We start from the raw sequence: 15,923 nt of genomic DNA on the forward strand, positions 1-15,923 counted from the left end.
GGTGGGTGACTCTACCATTCCCTGGGAGCCTGTTCCACTGCTTTACCACATCCAGTCAAGAAAATTTTCCTAATACCTGACCTGAATTTCCCTTGTTGAAATTTGGAATTTGAAATTTCAAATCGAATTTGAAATTTCAATTTGAATTTTGAAATTTGAAATTTCCCTTGTCTTAAGCTGCCTCGGAGAGGAGGCCAAGCCCTACCTTGCTGTGATCTCCTTTCAGGCAGTTGTAGAGAGCAGTAAGGTCTGACCTCAGCCTTCTTTTGTCCAGGCTAAGCAGCTCACAGCTTCAGTCCCTTCACCAGCTCCATTGCTCTTCTCTGGATGCACTCCAGCACCTCTGTCCTGCTTGTAGTGAGGGGTGTAAAACTGAGCACATGACTCAAGACGTGGCTTTTCATCAGTGCCAAGTACAGGGGCACTACCCCTTTAGCTCTTCTGTCAGCAAAGGACTGGAGCAGAGCTGCAGTGTGCTGGGGGATTGGCAGACCTCTGAGGAGAGAGTGTTTGCCCTCCTTTTGAATGTGTGGATAAAGAGGGATTTTTATGGCTATTTGCTACAGCTTTCTTCATAGAATGAAACCACCAAGGGTTACAATTTAGTCATTCACTAAGTTTTGATTAGCACAGTGTGCGCTTCAAAAATGTCAGCCAGCCAAGTTCTTCAAATGGTGTGCAATAAACTAAGTCTGATCTGATAGATCTATTTAGATTGTTGAATTAATGAGAGGGGAGTGACCTGTTAGCGCTTTGCACTTGTTACAAAGAGACAAACTCGAGTGGTGGCAGAAACTGGAAGCAAACTCTCCCTACCCACTAGCACACATAGAAAGTATATTCCTAAATTTTAATTTCACACCTGAAGATTCCTGTTGGAAGTGTGACATACTTCTTTCCTCCTCTTTCTGAATGCAAATGAATTCCATCTGGAAGGTGTACTGGGATTGTAACTTGCATAACATGGCCATATTTCTTGAAGTTTTCTTTGGGAAAAGGCTTATCTTCCTTTGTATTATTTCCTTTTTATGTTACTGTCCTGCCAAAATGCTGTTGCTGACAGTTGCCACTGTAGCAAACGCAGCAGAAATTATGCTACAACAAAGGATATTATGTATCCCAATAGAGAACAAAATTAAAGCATGCCCTACTATAGAAGTTAAACTTCTGGCTTTCTCAAGGATAGATAGATGTCTTTTGAGTTGTCTTGACCTCCTTGCTTGCTGAGAAGAAAAACATTTTGGGCTTGAGTTTAGAGCCTATGAACACATTTTTATCAGCTGCAGACAGTTCAGTGTGTGTTTTCACACACTTGTTCATTTTTGCTGATAGTTTTCCCACTGACTTCAATTAGTAAAAGACTAAGTTGTACAGCAGGGCCCTGCTGAGAATTGTCTAAACTTCACACCCCCAAAAATTGGGTGCAAAAAAGGGTTATTTTTTTATGCATTGTGTTTCTTCAGAATGTGAAAACATTTTTGTAAATATTATGTAAATACCATTAAGCCACAATTGCAGTTTTGTTTTAAATAGTTTTATTCTGGAAAATACAATGTGCAGTGTAATGTCAACTAACTGTAATGCTGACACTGTCAATCAGAACTTGTATCTCACACAATGATCAGCTAGACGTGCAATAAAATATGTACCTGTCATGAAGCACTCCAACTTCCACTGTTTCATCATTATCTCTTTATGGCATGTCACAAATCCATGTACATCGAAATAAACTCTACTTTTTCAGTCTTTCCACAGACTTGACATCACACACTAGTCACATAGCTCAAGAACACTGGGGTTACACCAGCCTTATTGGATTTGAATGGCCTTTGCCATTGATTTCAGCAGGCTGAAGGTTTCACCCTGAATATCCACCTATGAATGTATTGTGTGTGGCCATTTTAATCCTTGAACTGTATCACTTGCTTGTAACAGGAATATTTTTTTGGAAAAAAGATCCTTTAAAAAAGTATGTTATGTTAAAACCAGCCAAATACTTTTACATCGTGGGTTTTGTATTAGGTTTTGTTATTGGCAGAAATCTTTAGCACTGACACTGCTATTAGAGATTTTCAGCTTGATTTTCCTCCAGATTTGGAGAGTATAAAGAAAAAGGTTAAGAAACATTAATAGTACAGTGAGACACAGAGTGGCAAAACTAGCTCTGAACATCCATGTGTTTCAGACTATATATTGCAAGTGCAGTTTTCCTCCCTTCTTCTCTTAGTTTGAGCTTTAAATATCCTTTCCACATTCAGGGCAAAGGATATCATCCCTTTCTGTGAGGAAGCCACGACCCACCAATGAAAGGGAGCACTTCTTACAGTTAAAGCAATCATTATGCCACTGCCGTTCTTCAAAAGAGATGTACTTGGTTCCTCCGAGTCCTGTTTGAAAAGCAAAATTGTTCTGTTACAGGAAGAGAATAGCAGGTCAGCCATCAGGTCATGCAGACTGACATGGAGATCTGACATACAGCAGTAAAAAAATACGATTGTGACAAACCTGTGTTGCTGTGCTAATTTTGCTACCCTTGTTCTGTAGTGACCAGTATTTTCATGCTCAGATACTTTTGTTGCTTTCAACAAAGTTTATGAGCAAGGCTGTTAACCCTAGTGATAATGGCAGAAATTAACTACCAAGGGATGGCCCTGAAATTTATAGCAGAAGAAAAGCAAAGCACCTGCCTCTGAACAGAATTCTGGTAGTTTTTTACAGAATGTTTTCTGGTGCCTGAGTATGTTAATTCATGTTTTGTAGAGGTGCATTTAGATAATTAAAAAAGAACTCTGTCATGTGTCATGGCTTGATTCATAGCTCTGAAGGAAGAAAGCCTCAGGAAAAGAAGCAGGTTAGTAAAAAAAACATTCCAGAGTTTGAGGCTAGGGCAGTTATCATCAGGTATACTGAAGCTGTACAAAAGAAAAAAAAAACAAAAAAGGAAAATGTCTCTTAGTAGTGATTGTCTTTTGCTTAACCTCAAAAATGTCTAGGTGCAGTTCCATGAAAAGATTTAGTTGGGCATCTCTTGTACCAGCTCAGACTTTTTATTTAGTTTTGCCTTTAGCAGCAACTCAACACACAAAACTGCCTTTACAAAATGTAAAGACACCAGCCATAAGAAACCTACCACTGATTGGGTTTGTACATCCAGCACACTTTTTGGCATAGAGGTTGCAGAAGCAGCTTAAGCAGTACGCAAACTCATCCCTGGAGGTAAAGCGCTGGCCAGACAGCTGCTTCTTGCATGCAGTGCACACGAAGCACTCCTTATGCCATGGCTGCTCCCGGTAGGTAACACCACCTGTGGCGATAGCCTGTTTTAGGAAAAAAAAGACAAAGAAGTGTTTTCTCAAGAGCGGCATGTTTAGATTTTGATTTGGTAAAGAGGAAGGGTGATGATATTTTAGTGGGTGGGAGGAGGGGAAGAAGGCTTAGCAATAGCAGAATTATAATTTTGCTTGGACTTGACCTTGAGAAAATCATGCAAGTGCTTTATTGTAATTTCCTTGTTTGTAAAAAGAAGCCCCATGCCAAAAGTACTTTATCCTGCATATATTGTAAAATCTAATTCTCAATTGTACTCTGTTTTTCAAGCTACTCTTTGTACGTTGCTTCTCTTTTGCATGTACCAGAGTTTGTCTCATCACTTCTCCTTCACCTGTCACTTTCTTCATGGTGGAGGAATTACCTGATGTGATTCAACTTCCCTGTTACTTTCTTTGGGAAAGACTGGTTTATTTCATATTTTAGATGAAGTATTCTTTATTTTTAGATGAAGTATACTTTCTGCTTCTTCAGACTTTGTCACGGAGTTTTCTTTTACAAGTAAGTGAAAAAGAAATAATATAATCTCTTAAAACCAGTTAATTCTTAATCTTTTTACACACAAAAAATGTGATATTCTGCCTAACTGAATATAAAATTGAGTGGACTTCAGTCCCTTAGATTTTACGTAAGCAAAATAAGAGCACTACCTTCTTGCACTGGACACATTGCATGGCAAACTGCTTTTCATAGCAGGGTACACAAAAGTTTTGATTGTCCTTAGGGATGAAACTCTTTGTCCCAATAGGCTGTTGGCAGTGGTAGCAGATAAAGCAGGTCTCATGCCAGCTGTTGCCCTTGTATTCCATCTTCCGAGTACCTGCAATGAGACCAGAGCATCAGCTGAACTTCTGGATGAGATAGACACCTTTTGTAGCTCTTGTTTGCCTGGCTGTCAGTCAGGAAGCATTGCAGCTATGAGCTAGAGGCTATTTCATGTTCCTACAAGCTTTGCATGATATTTGGTATCATTTTAGGTTTTTAGAGAGCAAGTGCTTCTTCTGCAAAGAAGAGAAACGTTTATTTCAAATAGCTATAACCTAGAACAGCTTTTTTTTTTTTGTGGTATTATTAGTCAAATAATGAATTCCAATGCACAGGGAGATGCAAGCAAATTGGACAGACACTAACATAAGCTGCTGCTAGTGCTGAGTGGAGGTAAAGCCATTCCTCATTAAATATTGACCTGATTCATTCAACATCTGTTTTGTTTCTTTTTCAAATAGCTGCAGGCTACCTGGTTAATCACAGACTTATACAATGATTTGGGCTGGAAGACACTCTAAAGATCCTTGAGATTTAAACTCCCTGCCATGGACAGTGACACCTTTCATTAGACCAGGGTCTCAGTGCCTGATCCAACCTGGCTTTGAACACTGCCAGGGATGGGGCATGCAATTCCTGGCAAGCATCTTGCCTCCCTTTCCCAGTGAAATAGTCACTGTCTGAGACAATGGATTATTTCATATCTGCTCAGGGTCCTTTTTCTTGTTCTCATTGAGGTGTACTATAAGTATGCAATTGTTTCCAGCTCAGCAACACCTATCCTAAATGTTTTTCTGTCTCTTGAACCTTTCAGTGAGAAACAAGCTTTCTCTCTGTTTTCAGCTGAATTGAAAATATGGTTGAAATGTGGAATTTAAAAAAATCCTTTACTGAAAAGCACAAAAGTGGTATGGTAGTTAGAAAATAAATGCCCTTCTCTAGAACAAAATTTTAGGGTTCAGATAGTGTTCTTTGCAGATTCAGTCTGCAGTATGGTAGGTGGACTCTAAGCCCTTCCAGGAAATTGGAGATGCCCTATTATATTGATAAATTTCTTTGCATAAGGTATGATTTCTGATGTACCAGTTTGAGTCAGAATATATGATACTGGCCAGAAGGATAAACAAATGTTGGTCCTACAGTTCTGCATCACTCTTGGGGTCTGTGGCACCAAACATGAAGCCAAATACTTGGAAGACTGACAAGCTGAGTTGGCTAATGATGAAGAACCACACTAATACCTTTGATGCCAATTCTGCCCACCCCTATTACTGCAGGGTGAAGTTTTACGATTTCTCCCCTTCTCAAGCATTACTTCATCTTTGTTTGCTAGTTGCATATTCTTCTTCTTTTACAATCTCATTAAATAATTGAAGGCATACTTCAGGATTTAATGTTTGATTTTTTTTTTTATTGACTTGCATCAGTAGTAAGTGAAATGTTAATTACCTTTTTTTCTGATGCTTCTTGAATACTTCTGCTCCATTTTATTAATAGACACCTTCTACAAATTATGCCCTCTCTATGCTGGTAACTTCCTATATCATGTCAAGGAGCAAATAAATCAGTCCTCAAAAGAATAATATTCTGGAAAAAGGAGAAGTGGAAAAAAATTTGTAATAGTCCAGAATTTTCTTTTCACATTTTCAGCTCTGGTCTTTGGGATGTCATTGCCACTGAAACTCAAAGCAAGGAGAGCCCTGTTTTGTTAGCTGCTACACTGAAGTCAGCATGAGTTGAGTTTGCAGAAGAACTGAAAGACCAAGCTTGTAATCACTTAAATGGGCACATCAGGATAAAGCTTCATTAAATCTAGATTTTACATTTAGTGGCTCAAAGCAAAGGTTAAGTTTAGCATTAATAGTCTCCACAAAGAACTTGCTGGTTCTTTCAAAATGGATTATGCTTTCACTGGTGACCATACTCCTCTGCTGTAGCTCCTATACTACCACAGTGTGCTGTGTAAGTAGAAAAAATATGCTGAGTGTACTGCTCTTCCAGTGTGGTGACATCTCAGCTATCTTGGGTAAGCAGCTAGAGACTCAGTGGGTAGTTGTAAAGCATACAAAAATGAATTTCTTCTCTTTTGGGTTATAAGAGAAGAAGGGATTCCATGTCACTGAATCCAGCCTCCATTACTGCACATCAATGCATATCTGGCATAATAGAAAAAAAGTGATCCATACAGTAAATCACTAAAATAGTGATGAATCCAATGAATACTGTTAAAATATATATACATATAAAATTATAGAATCACAGACTCAGAGAATAGTTTTGGTTGAAAGGAATCTTTCTAGTCCAAGCCCTCACAGCAAGCAGGGGCATCTTCAACTCTATGAGGTTGCTCGCAACCCCATCCAAACTGACCTTGAATTTTTCCAGGTATGGGGGATCCACCACCTCTCTGGGAAATCTTTTCCAGTGTTTTACCTTAGCCCCTCATTGTAGAAAACTTATTCCTTATATCTAATCTAAATCAACCCTCTTTTACTTTAGAACCATTACACTTTATTCTATTGCAACAGGCCCTACTGAAAAGTTAGTCCCCATCTTTGTTACAAGTCCCCTTTCAGCACTGAAAGGCTGCAATCAGGTTTCCCCAGAGCCTTCTCCAGGCTAAACAATCCCAGCTCTCTCAATTTGTCTTTATAAGCAAAGTGCTCCAGTCCTCTTTGTTGCCCTCCTCTGGACCTCCCCCAACAGTTCCATGTTCTCCTTGTGTTGGGGTTCCCAGAGCTGGATGCAGCACTCCAGGTGGGATCTCTCAAGTGCAAAGTTATGGGGCAGAATCACCTCCCTTGACCTGCTGCTCATACTGCTTTGGATGCAGCTCAGGATACAGCTGGCTTTCTGGGATGTGAATGGAATTTCTGTATCATGTAGTTCCAGCTTTAAAACTAGCACTGGCTATTCCCAAGCATGTCTGTTTTTATTGCTGTGTCAGCAAAATGAGTGCACGTGGAATAATAGGGAATGCCTAAATTCAGTCATGAGTAGATAGGGTCATCTGCTTTTAAATATTGTTTAACTATTTCATAATCAAGCCTTCATTTTTTACACCCCAGGAGCAAAATGTTGTGGTTTTCTCTTTTTATCTGATATGTCCCATGTCCGAATCAGCTGACAAAGTAACTAGCAATCATTGTAGAGTGTGTACGAGGATTCTTCACATCGCCTTTCTGCACTTCAAAGCCATCAAACCATCACAAAATGCTATAGTATTGATGTGAGAGACCAGGTTTTAGCAATCTATTACTGTAACCTCATATTTCATGTTGAAAAAGTAAATAGATCTTTCCTGTATCTTTGTGCTCAAGAAAGACCTCAGAGGCACTTAGACTAATTTTTCACCTGTCTGAGAGAAGCTAGATTTAGACAAAAAGTTTCACATGAACAAAAGTTCTTCCATGAGCCATTATGAACATTACATGTTCTGGTCATGGAAGTGGCCTAGAATGCACCCTCACCAGTTTTCACACCATTCAGCATGACTTAGTAGAGACAGTCAAGGAGAAATATTTCTCACAAATGTTGCTGAATTTGGGCTTGATATTTAGTCCAAAAAGTGAGCATCCTAACCTGGCATAATAGTCTTCTTGCACTCATTACATTTGGAAGAGTATTCATTGGAGTAGCAGTCAGTGCAAAGTAGATGTTCCTCTTTTGCAGCAAAAGGTTTGTCCACCAATGAATTCTTGCACTGGAAGCAGTGGAAGCAGGTTTCATGCCAGTGGCGGTCCTTGTAAGACAGATCCTGCCGAAATCCAAAACCACAGAATCAGTGGAATGAATAGCTTGCACAACAGGAAGCTCAGAGAATGCAAATACATCCAAATCTGAACTCCAGCCAGGAGCTGGGGTTAATTTGAAGAAAACAAAACGTTCTGATGAAGGTGAACTCATTTTGATGTGATAACCAAGAGCAGCTGATGACAATTATCAACCCTTTTTCAGTTCCAGGTAACACTTTTTGTATGTGACAGAGGAGCAGCCAATTTCACTTAGGTACTTCCTTGGAGAATAAAGCCCTGCTTTTGAGTTGGATTAAAACTTGTTAACCTGAAAAGTATTATAGACTTCCCTTATTTGCCTTAACTATTGCTGATTTCTAGTTAATTTCATAGATATTTACTCCAGAACAGAAATTTTTTTTTTCCAATTCTGTTCTGGTATTTTATTCAAAGATTTATACCAAGGATGGAATGATTCTGATCAATTTGGGCTTTTTTCACTTCAACAAAATTTTACTGACTCTTGTGCTTTGTTTCACCTATATTTGAGATGTGTATTTTACTGAAAGATATGAGACCACATTGTACCTGCATCCAGTGATCCAGAATACTGTCTAAGGGATTAGTAAGGGCAAGTTAGTACTTAAAATACTCTTTATGGTGGCTCCTTTTATTATTTTAAAGAAACTGTCCTTCTCAAAATTGTGACCTAAAAGGGTGGGTTGGGCTTTTTAAGATTTAAATTAAGGTGGCCTGTTCATGTAACATCTGAACAGTGTCTTGGGACTTCAAAAAAATAGAGCTTGGATGACTACAAGAAATGGTGTCTACCCCAAAATATAGAGGCTCTGATTTGGTTAGGAGTGTTAAAGGCTAGAATTGTCATGAATAGGGAATATGAAAATTCAGCTGAGGTAACTTCTCAGGTCCTAGCTCAAGATCTACTGAGTATTTATTGCAGGCACTAAGCTAATCAGGGTAACTGAAGGAAAAGAACAAGTGGTAGAATAATTAATTCAAATTTTTCAGTTGTATGAAGCATCACAAAGGGTTCATATCTGATGTGGCATAAGCTGTACTATGTCAGTCAGTACAGTCACAGGTAACTCCAAATGTGCAATCTTAGCCCAGAGTAAACAAAAGATACCACAGATTTAGGTTAACCTAAAAGAACATTGTATCTTCAGGAGCCTGGTTCTCATAAACAGCTGGCAGGAAACACTGAAATAGTTTCATCCAGCTCAGCTGATATGTGGTAACTTGTTAAACTTTAGTAATTTCTATCAGAATTTGACCATGCAATTAAGCATTTATGTTTGGACGTCTGTGCTACTCACCTAATTTTTTTGAATAATTGTAGCAATTGACACCCGATGTGCCTTTCATCTCTGAGACTGCACTCTCTGATAGAATATATAAGACTTCCACTTTACAGCTTACAGTTGTTTATTCAGCTTGTCTATGCACTTCAGTAAATGCTTTTGAAACAACACAAACTTCTGAATGTAAAATTTTAATAATTTCTAATAGCAAATTTGAACCAATTTTCTTTGGAAGCTACTTACAGTTTATTTTCTCTTTAGGTGAAGTTGAATAGCCTAAATCTGCTCTCATATTATTTTTTCAACAGAAAAATACAATATACAGTGCTTTCCAAAAGAACTGAAATTATCTTTTATAAAGTAGAACAACAGATTTGATCTTGTTTCTCTTGTAACATGATGTATTCAATTATTTTTCCTTACTAGCTGTCATTTCCTGTTTTTGCAATTTTCAGCCAGTTATTTTTTAATATTCAAAATTCTTGTGCTGATGTATGCTTATTTTATCAGTGGAATTATTCCCGGAAGAAGGTGCATGCCTTCTAGAAGAGGAGTAATGAAGACAAAGATTAGGTGTCAATGATGAAACATTTGATCCCTGAGTCAGTTATGATGGCAAGATTTCACAGGCAGTATGTGGGTAGGTGACAGTAGAAGATATTTCATCGCGATGTAGTCATGAAGTAAAACTACAAACAAAAGTACCCAAGATAAAAATTGGATTGAATAATGTTTAGCTACTCTGCATTGCTATAACAACTATTGTCATTGAATGCAGAGAGCGTTCTAAGATGTCTGGCTTTGACAGCAGAATATTAGACTGATGAAAAGGATATTGTCTGTCACATCTGAAAGCAAGGAAGTCCAAGGTACTGATGAAACCATTGATGCATCATGAGTGTTCTTAGGTCACTGAAAAGGAGGTTTGGTCTATTTCAGCATGCTGTATATATTACTGGAGCCTTTGGCTTGTCCATAAGCTGTGGATGTATTGATCTGGAGCAGATTTTACGTTGCACAAAAAAGTGTAAAAACTGACTTAAAGCTTTCTGAATATCAGGCTGCTCCTCTGTTAAGCTGAGAGAGCATCAGATTTAGTTTAGGCATATGAATTCTAGTTTATGCTAGCTGATTGTAACTCAAAATAGATCTGTTCCAGTAGAAGGTACAAGTGATATACAAATAGTTCCTGTTGTATTATTTTCATTATTTTCCTGTTGACTTATTTTCATTATGATACCCACAAAGAAAACTTTGACAAGGTAACTGTTAACATTGGCACGACCAAGTTTTACAGCTTCTCCACAGCCCTGTATTGTAGTTTTGCTCCAGCATGGTTTATTTGGCCTCTAGGGTGGGACTGCATGTGACTTAGAAAAGCATGGCTTAAAAAAACCAAAACAGAAGAACCCCTTAGACTAGGGATACCAGTCAACTGGGTTAAGCCTGGGCTCCTCATAGCCTGCATTTATATTGTCTTCTCCTCTGGCTTTTTAAGTCTAAGTAAACTGAAGCCATTATGCAGTACCATTTCTCTTGAAGAGGGTTTCAACAGGGACCCAGTAGGAAGGAAATTAGAGAGTTTATTACCAGAACAGTAAATATAAATGTTGTTCATGGCTTTTTTTGCCTGCCACAATGGTCTTTTCAGAAGGTTGAATGTAGGGAATGGGCTACGCTAACTAAATGCCATGCAGATTTTAGCTACACATACCCTGTAGCAAAACACTGAAGTATGTTAGACTGGTACATACCTATAAAATTATGCTGAGAAAAGGTAAAAACAAGTGATGTTGTGCTGTACTCAGCCCCTTCATGTATGAGAAGATATTAAGGCATCCACCTCTTTTACCATTTCACTTTACAATAACTAGACTGAGATTAAGTAATGGGCTGAAAAAGTGTGACATGTTGGAACAGGGTTTAAATATTAAAAATGAGAAAAATAATTACTTTTTCCTTTCCTGATCCTCATTACTGGAGGTTTTACTTTTTTGTTTAGTTTATGTGTGAGAATGACCCTTTTGAGTAATTTTTGGCCTGCGTGCTGACACAGTAGCTGTATCTCACAATCTACTCATAATTTAATTTTCACATTTCGCAGAGAGAGTTTTCACCCCTTTCTGCCTGCCAAGGCCAATTTGTGGACTGCATTAAACACAGGATTACTGTAGGTATTTCCTGTGTTTGCAATGGTTTCTATATCATAGGATCTGCAAGGAAAGTATTAAAAAAGCCGAAGTCAACCAAAAGTAACCCTTCAGCAGTTAAGCAAATGGGTACGAGATGTGTGAATTTCCAGAAATATGCATGAAACTGTAGGTGTGGTGAGCATTCACCAGGGACTTAGCCAATAAAATGCCAATTTTTTTCCAGAAAAAGTAAACTTCTCCCATAATTGCTATACTCATTATATGGATAATGTATGTATAGGTATGAGAGAAATGGCATTGTGTTTTCAAATTGCCTGCTGCTGGTGCTTCCTACCACTCAGTCTATGAAGCTTTTGATTTATCTGTGAAAGTTTTGTAAGCATACAGTTAATGAAATGTCCTGTGCCCAAAGGTGTCATTCAGGCATGTGCTGTCATTCTGGGACTTTTTGGTAGAAAAGACTTGTTTTAAAATAAAGAACAAATTATATATTATTCAGTTACATTCACAGTTACCCATAAACTACCTTAAAAACTAGAAAGATAGCAAACAAAATTTTCCCCTGACTTGAATTCAAGGTAAGTTTCTCTACAGCATTGTTGTCTTGTGGGCTGTCTGTGCTATAGCTAAAACACAATGTGAAAATCCAGCATCAATTTCATCCTCTCAGAGTTCGGTGCTGTCAGAATTCGAGTATTACAAGTGTCCTTTCCTCAGCACCTGTGGTTTCACTTTGGTGTAACCCTGTCAATTATAGGAGGTTTGATTGTAATTGGGAGGGTGGGAAAGAAGGAAATTAAGACCATCTGGTTCTGAGTGCGGCTTTTCTCAGTGTAAAGAAATAATGGTGGTCAAGAAGAGACTTGTGAAGGGAAGTCTGATGTGAGAACTATGTGGGACTTTCCAGGTTGCAATGTAGGTGTAAGTGTGGACACCACTGCCAGATGCAGAGTCCTGAATGTGACCTTTTCTCATGACACTGTCACTGAATTAGGTTTTCATCCCAAATTTTGCATTTTTAGGTTATGTCGAGCATACGAACAAATTGGAGTCTGTTTCGTACATGCAGTAAACACACTGACTTCATACCCAAACACAGTACAATTTATCTTCTTTGTTCAGGTCAAAAAGTAAATGAAATGTGTAAAAAGATTTATGTAAAAATGCATACATATATATGTGTATTTCTTATGTATTTATATACCTATGTATCCATACAGTTTACTGAGGAGAAGCCTGATTGTTTTGTGACTGTTACATGACTGAATTATGCTCAGTCATACAGTGCACACACTTCATCTGAAACTTATCTTGTGGCTGAGGCACTTACAAGGGCTCTCTCAAATATGTTCTCTAGTGTCTATTACTGATATTGAAAAACTACTCTAGTTTTCTTCTCAGTTGAGAACATTCATAAGATCTCTTTTTTTACCCAAACACAGGCCTTTTTCAGAAAACTTTCAGGAATTTAAGTTTCAACTTTTGTCTGTCTGTCAGAAGTTGCTTAAAATTGGTCAACAGCTTCAAAAGCTACAGCATAAAGCATGGACAGCCATCACAGAAACGAAAAAGGACATCTTTGTTTCTGGCATGCTTTATAGCTCTTTAAGAAATCTTTATTTACTGTCTCTTAGTTGTGTTTTCCACATATAGTTCTGGTTCTTTACACAGATAAAATATTCTTAGACTGCAGATAGTTGGGGCTTTTTCTTTTTTCTTTTTTTTTTTTTTTGTTTCAATCTGATATTAGAGTGTGTCTCACTTAAAAGTAAAGAAAAGCAGTATATCGGATAACACCCACACTCCCTAAATACATAAATCTGGGTTGAAAAGTTCAGCTCATTTAATTCCTGAATACTTTGACCAAGATTTGTTGAAGCTGGTCCAAGTTTTTAAATTCTTGACTATCAACACATGGAAATATCTTCTCAGGGGATTAGAAAGAGACCTTAAAACAAAAGCACATTCTGGAATGGGGCAGGAATATTTTGCTTTTTCAGGTCAGGCCAGGCCAGGCCAGGCCAGCTGTATCTCATCTCTAACCTGAATATTTATGAGCTGTAGGAAAGCTGGCAATTTTATACCTTCCTACAGATCCTTGCCAGTTCCCTGTCTTGGTGGTGAGACATTTTTACCTTTTTAAGGCTTCTGAAAGGGACTTTCCTACTGATTTGCCAATAGGGTGTTGTAGATCAATTTGGAATGTACAAGACATTTCTTTTTTCCAGTCTGAGTAAGCATATATTTTTATATCTCTGAACTAGTTATTGAGTGGTAGTAACACTAATGGGAATTTGTTTGTCTTTCTGGAGGTACGGATCAGCAGTGGGAAATCAAAAATCAGCTCTCCTTGGGTCAGCGAAGAATCCTATGACCATGCAATACAAACTGCAGTTCTACTGCAATCTCACTCTGACAGAAAAAATCTTGCCAGCTTTGAGCAGGTCAATATTACGCAAGGAGGATGTGTATCAGATGAAGTCTGTTGGTAGCTTATAACAGACACTTCACTGGATGGCTCCTCTGTCTTCATTCAGGCAGTAGAAACTGGCATGAACTCCAGTTGTTTTAATTAATTTAAAAGAAATACAGGTGCTCACAACTAATCTGTACCAGGCAGGTGTTTCCATGTGTTGTGGCACGCATTGACTCAAGCAAGCAAGGCCTCTGTTCTGTCCATCCCATTTTTCAATTAGACTCCGCTATCATCTCTCTGTATTTAAAAGGTGAATATTTTAACTCTGATTTATTGCTTGGGTCAGCTTTAGCTAGATTTCTGTGGCCTCTAAGTTAGCACCTTAGCTTGAACGTGTGTCTCCTGATGACCACAGAACTGTGATCACTGCAAAGCCAGCAATGGCTTAGCTCCCTCTGACCCAAAAGTAGGCACTATCAGTTTCTGCCACCCATTCAGATCCCAGCTGGCCTGAGCAAACCTCTCCCAGTGAATTAAAGAGAATTTCTTACATCAGAGCATCAGATCATTCTATGCTTTACAGGAGTGCATTTCTATTAACATGCTGAGTAAAGAAGGGTTTGCCAAGTGAAATGACACAAAACAGAAGCAGGGAAGAAAGAAACCCCTGTGTAGCTATTAGGCTGGATCCTTCTGGATCCCAGAGATCTCTATCCAGGCTGCTCTGTCAAGACTTCTGTAAAAAGACACAAATCCAACATACCTTGCAGTCAGCGCCGATAGGTTTTTTGCATTCCTCACAGGTGTTGGAATAAAGATTTTCGTAACATTTCACACAGTAGGGGCTGTCCTCCTTCAGGATGTACTTCTTACCAAAGAGAGACTCTTTGCAGTAGTGGCAATCAAAGCGTTCAGTCATGTTGCTGTCTGGAGTCCAGTTATCCTGTCACAAAGACAGGAACAGGCATGTGTCAGACTGAGCTACACCTGATCCAATCCCCCAGGAAAGGCTTATCAATTCTTGTTTATCACACTGTACTTCAGTTTTAATCCAACTTTCAGTCAAGTAAATTAACACAATAGGAAGAAACTGGGCTATAAATTTTGCAGTGCAGCCCATCTAAATTAGCCACCTGTTGATCCATCTTTGGCCAGACCTAGTGTTAGAGATGAGAGGGAGGAGTAAACCCTGAGTCTGAAGAATTTTCATGGGATTTATAAATGGAATTTGACCTATAGGTCTGCAACAAGAAGGTGTTTCTCTAGGGATGGAGGGAGTCAAGTCCATTAAGAGGATGAGCCAGCTGATCTTCAGGAGCAACATCTTCTGCATAAGGCAAGAGAAAAATTTACATTGCTAGTAGACTTTAGTCATGCACAGCCTATCAGGCACCACAGTTATGTGCTTCTGCACCTTCCTTCTCTGCATTCTCAGTAAGCCAGTGTCTGGCAATCGTTCCCCCACAGGCAGACACCAACCTTCCATTTCTGCTCATGCATGGGACTACAGAGAGAGAAGGTGTAGGATCGGGGACTGTGTATCTGATTCTCCTCTGATACAACTGAAGGAGTTACCCAACAGCTGTAGTGTATTGTGACACAAATGGGAGTTGGGTACCAGGTATCCTGGTTCAGACAAATGTCAGGCAGTGATTATGGAAGGCAAAAACCAGGTAGAAGAAGCTGTATATGAAGTTTCATCTTGTCTGAATTAGGGATAATTTATGTTTGCTCCTCAGGTTTTGTTACATCTCTACCATTTTCTGGATGCACACACAAACAAAGATGACTCAAATGCCTTTGATGAATATTTATTATTGTTTGGGACAATTTATTTTGGTTTTCATTACCGTCATCGCATTCTTTCTCTACCTGAGGCTTGCAACATGTGTTGCATCTGAAATCTGTTTGGAGTTTACAGCTGGAGCAGGGAATAGCTGCCTGCTTAGGAAGGGGAATTTCCCAAGCAGAAAGTACATGCCACCTGGACTGCATGATCTTCACTGCCTGCCAGACTGCATCTTCTCTTTAAGTCATATCTGATCTATAAATCCTTAAATGTTTTGAGTACTAATAGCTTAAGTGGCTACCTCTGTCTTTCATGCACAAGTGACATTTACAGCAGCTGCAGTCCTTTTGCCAACTTCAGCTCTCAGTTTTAAACAAAATGTTACTTGCTTAGTGTTCTTGGCACAGGTCACTGATT

The 15,923-nt window shown here is 38.8% G+C and overlaps 1 protein-coding gene across 1 annotated transcript; it reads right to left on the minus strand.

Moving 5' to 3' along the window:
* Window positions 1-2,235: 2,235 nt before the first annotated feature.
* Window positions 2,236-14,636, minus strand: FHL2 (four and a half LIM domains 2). Its single transcript, XM_062515055.1, has 5 exons — window positions 14,481-14,636; window positions 7,675-7,849; window positions 3,978-4,147; window positions 3,131-3,317; window positions 2,236-2,387 (listed from the first exon to the last, which is right to left on the minus strand). Exons 1-5 carry the CDS (start codon window positions 14,634-14,636, stop codon window positions 2,236-2,238), a joined length of 840 nt encoding a protein of 279 aa, XP_062371039.1.
* Window positions 14,637-15,923: the final 1,287 nt, after the last annotated feature.

This window comes from Cinclus cinclus, chromosome 2 (genome assembly GCF_963662255.1).
Source record: "Cinclus cinclus chromosome 2, bCinCin1.1, whole genome shotgun sequence".
In the NCBI taxonomy this organism is placed as follows: Eukaryota; Metazoa; Chordata; class Aves; order Passeriformes; family Cinclidae; genus Cinclus; species Cinclus cinclus.